The sequence below is a fragment of the Agelaius phoeniceus genome, chromosome 1 (genome assembly GCF_051311805.1).
Source record: "Agelaius phoeniceus isolate bAgePho1 chromosome 1, bAgePho1.hap1, whole genome shotgun sequence".
Taxonomy (NCBI): Eukaryota; Metazoa; Chordata; class Aves; order Passeriformes; family Icteridae; genus Agelaius; species Agelaius phoeniceus.
Window position 1 is genome coordinate 155480326 of NC_135265.1, and position 6982 is coordinate 155487307.

General features: G+C 64.3%; 1 protein-coding gene across 2 annotated transcripts; it reads left to right on the forward strand.

The window, feature by feature from the left end:
* Positions 1-1816: 1816 nt before the first annotated feature.
* LOC143696192 (CKLF-like MARVEL transmembrane domain-containing protein 5) lies at positions 1817-6511 on the forward strand. Of its 2 annotated transcripts, none has more exons than XM_077191838.1 (5): positions 1817-1945; positions 3689-3841; positions 5485-5580; positions 5660-5738; positions 6395-6511. In XM_077191838.1, exons 1-5 carry the CDS (start codon positions 1865-1867, stop codon positions 6415-6417), a joined length of 432 nt encoding a protein of 143 aa, XP_077047953.1. In that variant the 5' UTR covers positions 1817-1864; the 3' UTR covers positions 6418-6511. The 2 variants fall into 2 exon arrangements, with proteins under 2 accessions (XP_077047953.1, XP_077047964.1); XM_077191849.1 differs by lacking the exon at positions 1817-1945 and adding an exon at positions 3329-3383.
* Positions 6512-6982: the final 471 nt, after the last annotated feature.

Consider the following 6982-nt stretch of genomic DNA (forward strand, 5'->3'; position numbering starts at 1 on the left):
GGTGTCCCCAGGTGTCCCCTCCCGTGTCCCCTCCCCCGTTACCTGCGGGGTCCCGGTGCCGCTCCCCTCCCCTCCCCTCCCCCCCCGGTGTCCCCTCCCCCTCCCCTCCTCTCCCTCCCCCCCCCCCCCGGGGTCACGTGACCGCCCCGGGCTATTTTTAGCCGCCCTCGGGCCCCGGGCCAGCCCCTCCCCCACCCCCCCCCCCGGGTATTTTTAGGGTGTTCCCCCCCCCCTTCCCCCACCCCCACCCCCCACAACTGGGAGGGAGGGACTGGGACCAAACTGGGATGGAGTGGGGGGAAACTGGGGGGGAACTGGGAGGGAACTGGGAATGGACTGGGAGGGACTGGGATGGACTGGGAGGGAACTGGGAGGGGACTGGGAAGGAACTGGGAGTGACTGGGAGGGAACTGGGAGTAACTGGGAGGGACTGGGATGGACTGGGATGGACTGGGATGGACTGGGAGGGACTGGGACCAAACTGGGAGGGACTGGGATGGACTGGGAGGGAACTGGGAAGGACTGGGATGGACTGGGATGGACTGGGAGGGACTGGGAAGGACTGGGATGGAATGGGAGGGAACTGGGAGGGAACTGGGAGGGAACTGGGAGGGACTGGGAAGGAACTGGGAGAGACTGGGATGGACTGGGATGGACTGGGATGGACTGGGAGGGAACTGGGAGGGACTGAGAGCGACTGGGATGAACTGGGAGGGACTGGGAGGGACTGGGAGGAAACTGGGAGGGAACTGGGATGGACTGGGAGGGACTGGGATGGACTGGGAGTGACTGGGAACAAACTGGGAGGGACTGGGATGGACTGGGAGGGAACTGGGAAGGACTGGGATGGAATGGGAGGGAACTGGGAGGGAATTGGGAAGGACTGGGAGGGACTGGGATGGACTGGGAGGGACTGGGAGAGACTGGGGGGGACTGGGGAGACCTCCGAGTGCTCCCAGTCACTCCCAGTCAATCCCAGTATGTCCTCTCAGCTCCCAGTCCCTCCCAGTTCCCTCCCAGTCCCTCCCAGTCCCTCCCAGTGTCCCCAACAAGGTCCCTTTGTCCCGGTCCCGCCGGTGCCTGTCACGGGAGGGGGGGTGGGGTGGGGTGGGGGGGGTGTGGAACACCCACGTGACCCCCTGTGCCCCTCCCCCAGCCCCAGAGACCCCAAAAACCCCTCAGGGACCCCCCGAACCCCCCAGCATCCCCCAAAAACCCCTCAGGGACCCCCAGAACCTCCCAGGACCCCCCAAAAACCCCTCAGGGACCCCCCCAGAATCCCTGAGCCCTCCCAGGAACCCCCAAAACCCCTCGAGCCTCCCCCAGGACCCCCCAAATCCCACCCAGGACCCCCCAAATCCCCCCGAAATCCCCCTCAAACCCCTCTGAGCCCCCCCAGAACCCCCCCCGGATCCCCCAAAACCCCCCAGGATCCCCCAGATCGCCCCCAGCCCCTTCCAGGACCCCCAAATCCCCCTCAAATCCCCCCCAAATCCCCCTCAAAACGCCTCGAGCTTCCCCCGGACCCCCCAGGACCCCCTAAATTCCCCCCAGCCCCTCCCAGGAGCCCCTAAATCCCCCCCAAGACCCCCCAGAACCCCCCCAGGACCCCCCATAACACCTTGAGCCCCCGCCCCCCAAACTCCCCCATCAGGACCCCCCAAATCCCCCCAGGCTCCCCCCCCAGCGCCCCCAAATCCCCCCAGGATCCCCTAAATCCCCCTCGAGCCCCCCAAAACCCCCTCAAGCCCCCACCAGGACCCCCCAGAACCCTTTGAATCCCCCCAGGACCCCCCAAGACCCCCCCAAATCCCTCCAGGATCCCCCTGTCAGGACCCCCCCCGAGACCCCCCAGGACCCCCCCATGGGGCAGCCGGAGGCGCCGGGGGTTTTCGACCTGGGGGTGCTGAGAACCCCCCGGGGGCTGCTGCTGGCCGGGGAACTGGTACGGCAAACTGGGAGCACTGGGAACACTGGGATGGGATACTGGGGGAACTGGGACGGCAAACTGGGAGCACTGGGAACACTGGGAGGGGATACTGGGGGAACTGGGACAGCAAACTGGGAGCACTGGGAACACTGGGAGGGGATACTGGGGGAACTGGGACGGCAAACTGGGAGCACTGGGAGCACTGGGATGGGATACTGGGGGAACTGGTACGGCAAACTGGGAGCACTGGGAGCACTGGGATGGGATACTGGGGGAACTGGTACGGCAAACTGGGAGCACTGGGAGCACTGGGAGCACTGGGATGGGATACTGGGACAAACTGGGAGCACTGGGATGGGATACTGGGAGCACTGGGATGGGATACTGGGGGAACTGGTACGGCAAACTGGGAGCACTGGGAGCACTGGGATGGGATACTGGGACGGCAAACTGGGAGCACTGGGAGCACTGGGATGGGATACTGGGAGCACTGGGATGGGATACTGGGGGCACTGGGAACACTGGGGGAACTGGGACAGCAAACTGGGAGCACTGGGACGACAAACTGGGAGCACTGGGAGCACTGGTACGGCAAACTGGGAGCACTGGGAACACTGGGAGCACTGGGATGGGATACTGAGGGAACTGGGACGGCAAACTGGGAACACTGGGAGCACTGGGACAGGATACTGGGGGCACTGGTACGGCAAACTGGGAGCACTGGGAGCACTGGGAGCACTGGGATGGGATACTGGGATGGGATACTGGGAGCACTGGGATGGGATACTGGGATGGGATACTGGGATGAGATACTGGGGAAACTGGGGTGGGGTACTGGGACCACTGTGACGGGATACTGGGGGAACTGGGAGCACTGGGAACACTGGGATGGGATACTGGGGGAATTGGGACGGCAAACTGGGAGCACTGGGAGCACTGGAATAGGGCACTGGGACCGCTGGGGGAACTGGGATGGGATACTGGGCATACTGGGAGCACTGGGACAGGGCACTGGGAGCACTGGGGGAACTCGTATAGGATACTGGGAGCACTGGGGGAACCGGTGCCATCCATGGGGTGGTGGCACTGCTGTCCCCCCCGTGACCCCCTGTGACCCCTCTGTGACCCCTCTGTGACCCCTCTGTGTCCCCCCAGGTGCCATCCAGAGGGGTGGTGGCACTCCTGTCCCCTTTGTGTCCCCTGTGTGTCCCCAGGTGCTGTCCGGGGGGGTGGTGGCCCTGCTGTCCCCTTTGTGACCCCCTCTGTCCCCCCAGGTGCTGTCGGGGGGGTGGTGGCCCTGCTGTCCCCCCCGTGCCCCCTCTGTGTCCCCCCTGTGTCCCCCATGACCCCTCTCTGTCCCCCCAGGTGCCATTCCTGGGATGGTGGCCCTGCTGTCCCCTCTGTGACCCCTCTGTGACCCCCCATGACCCCTCGGTGTCCCCTCTGTCCCCAGGTGCTGTCGGGGGGGGTGGTGGCGCTCCTGTGCCCTTTGTGACCCCCGTGTGTCCCCTGTGTGTCCCCAGGTGCTGTCGGGGGGGTGGTGGTGCTCCTGTCCCCTTTGTGACCCCCACTTGGTGTCCCCCCCATGACCCCCGTGTGTCCCCTGTGTCCCCAGGTGCTGTCGGGGGGGGTGGTGGCGCTCCTGTCCCCTTTGTGACCCCCCGTGTGTCCCCTCTGTCCCCCCAGGTGCTGTCGGGGGGGGGTGGTGGCCCTGCTGTCCCCTTTGTGACCCCCCGTGTGTCCCCTCTGTGTCCCCAGGTGCTGTCGGGGGGGGTGGTGGCGCTCCTGTCCCCCCCCGCGCCCCCCACCCTGGCCCCGGCGCTGCTCCAGACCCTGGCGGGGGCGGCGGCGCTGGGGGGGCTCCTGCTCAGGGACCCCCCCCGGCTGCCCCCCGGCTACGGCACCTGCCTGGTACGGAGGGGACAGGGGGGACAAATGGGGATAAATGGGGACAAATGGGGACAAACGGGGACAGATGGGGACAGACGGGGACAGAGGGGACAGAGGGGACAGAGGGGGACAAATGGGGACAGAGGGGGACAGAGGGGGACAGAGGGGTCAGACGGGGACAGAGGGGACAAATGGGGACAGATGGGGACAGAGGGGGACAGATGGGGACAAATGGGGACAGATGGGGACAGATGGGGACAGAGGGGACAGAGGGGGACAAATGGGGATAAATGGGGACAGATGGGGACAGAGGGGACAGAGGGGACAAATGGGGACAGAGGGGGATAAATGGGGATAAATGGGGACAGAGGGGACAAACAGGGACAGATGGGGACAGAGGGGAGAGACAGGGACAAATGGGGACAGATGGGGACAGGGGGGAGAGACAGGGACAAATGGGGACAGATGGGGACAGGGGGGACAGAGGGGGCAGAGGGGACAGAGGGGATAGAGGGGACAAATGGGGACAAATGGGGACAGGGGGGACAGAGGGGACAGAGGGGACGGGGGGACAGATGGGGACAGACGGGGACAGAGGGGACAAATGGGGACAGATGGGGACAAATGGGGACAGAGGGGGACAAATGGGGATAAATGGGGATAAATGGGGACAGAGGGGACAAACGGGGACAGATGGGGACAGGGGGGACAGATGGGGACAAATGGGGACAAATGGGGACAGACAGGGACAGACGGGGACAAAAGGGGACAAGCATAGAGGCCCCTCCATGTCCCTTTGTCACCCCCATGATGTCCTCCATGGTGGCAGCTCCATGGTGGCCTCTACGGTGGCCCCTCTGTGTTCCCGTGTCATCCCTATGGTGGCCCTTCCATGTCCCTTGTCATGGACATGGTGGCCCCTCCATGGTGGCCCCTCCATGTCCCCATGGTGACCTCCATGGTGGCCCCTCCATGGTGGCCCCTCCATGTCCCCTTGCCATGCCCATGATGTTCTCCATGGTGTCCCTTTCATGTCCCCTTGTCATCCCCATGGTGGCCCCTCCATGTCCCCATGGTGGCGCTTCCATGGTGGCCCCTCCATGTCCCTTTGTCACGTCCATGGTGGCCCCTCCATGGTGTACCCTCCTTGTTGGCCCATCCATGTCCCCATGATGTTCTCCATGGTGTCCCCTCTGTGTTCCCGTGTCATCTTCATGGTGTCCCCTCCCTGTTGGTCCCTCCCTGTCCCCTTGTCATCCCCATGGTGGCCTCCACGGTGGCCTCTCCGTGTCTCCTTGCCATGTCCATGGTGTCCCCTCCATGGTGGCCCCTCCATGGTGGCCCCTCCACGTCGCCTTGTCAACCTCATAGTGTCCCCTCCATGGTGTCCCCTCCATGGTGTCCCCTCTGTGTTCCCATGTCATCCCCATGGTGTCCCCTCCATGGTGGCCCCTCCCTGTCCTCATGGTGTCATCCATGTCCCCTTGTCATCCCCACGGTGGCCCCATTGTCACTGCCTCCATCCCCACGGTGTCCCCCATGCCCCTAAGGTGTCCTGCTGCTGCCCCTCCATGTCCATCTCATGGTGTCCCCTCCATGTCACCCCCCCATCCCCCCGGTATCCCCCATGTCCCCACGGTGTCCCCCCACTGTCCCCCCCCCAGGACCTGCTCCGGGCCATCAGTGGCACCCTCATCTTCCTCGTGGCCGCCCTGGTGGCCTTGGCCTCGTCCCGGGACGCCCTGGCTGCCACCACCTTCGTGAGTGTCCCCAAGCCCCGCCCCCTCCCTGAGCCCCGCCCCCGAGTGACCGGGCCACGCCCCCTTCCCCTCCCCCCAGACCTTCAGCCTCCTCCTGGCCTTGGTCTTCGCCTTCGACACCTTCGTCACCTTCCGCACGCGGGTGGCACCGGGACAGGGTGAGGGACACTGGGGGACACTCTGGGGTGGGCTTGGGGACACCCTGGGACACCCTGGGGTGGGCTTGGGGACACCCATGGGTGGGGTTTGGGACACCTGGGACACCCTGGGGTCGGCTTGGGGATACCTGGGGCACCTTGGGTGGGGTTGGGGACACCTGGGACACCTTGGGTGGGGTTGGGGACATCTGGGGGACTCCCTTGTGTGGGTTTGGGGACACCTGGGGGACCCTGGGGTGGGGTTGGGGACACCCATGGGTGAGGTTTGGGACACCTGAGACACCCTGGGATGGGGTTTGGGGACACCTGGGACACCTTGGGTGGGGTTGGGGACATCTGGGGGACCCTGGGGTGGGGTTGGGGGGGACACCTTTGTCACCTTCCGCATGCGGGACAGGGTGAGGGACACTGAGGGACACTGGGGGACACCTGGGGTGAGGTTGGAGACACCTTTGGGTAGGTTTGGGGACACCTGGGACAGCCTGAGGTGGGCTTGGGGACACCCTGGGACACCTTTGGGTGGGGTTGGGACACCTGTGACAGCCTTGGGGACACCTGGGACATCCTTGGGTGGGGTTGGGGACATCTGGGACCCCTTCAGGTGGGATGGGTGCACCTGGGTTCTCCTCCACCATCTCCAACTCTTTCTCCTCCAGATCCCGACATGGAGGGTGGCTGAAGGCCACCACCCCCCGCCACTGTCCCATTGTCCCCCTCTGTCCCCTCTCCGCCTGGTCCTGCCCCCCGCCCCCCAAATTAAACCTTGTCCCACACCTGGTGCTGCTCAGGGTCGTGTTTTTGGGGTGGGGTGGCCGAGGGGACATTGTGTCCCTTCTGCGGCTCATTCATTAATTGGTGATGGTGTTGGGGTCCCCTCGTCTTGGACGGGGGGTGGGAGGTGTCAGTGGTGGGTTTGGGGGTCACTTGTGGTGGCGGTGCTATCATCATCATCATCATCATCATCATCATCATCATCATCATGGGTCCATCATCATCATGGGTCGGAGGTGGTGATTCCATCATGGTGGTGGTCCATCATCATCATCATCATCATCATGATGGGTCCATCATGGTGGGCCATCATCATCATGGTGGGTCAGAGATTGTGACTCCATCATGGTGATGAGTCTATCATCATCATCATCATCATCATCATCATCATGGTGGGTCCATCATGGTGGTGATGGGTCCATGAGCATCATCATGAGTCCATCATGATGGGTCCATCATCATCATGGTGGGTC

Coding starts and splice junctions, on each gene's coding strand:
- LOC143696192 (XM_077191838.1), top strand. CDS start 1,865: ATGGGGCAGCCGGAGGCGCCGGGGGTTTTCGACCTGGGGGTGCTGAGA. Junction 1,946..3,688: donor TGCTGCTGGCCGGGGAACTG/GTACGGCAAACT, acceptor CTGTGTCCCCAG/GTGCTGTCGGGGGGGGTGGT. Junction 3,842..5,484: donor CCGGCTACGGCACCTGCCTG/GTACGGAGGGGA, acceptor TCCCCCCCCCAG/GACCTGCTCCGGGCCATCAG.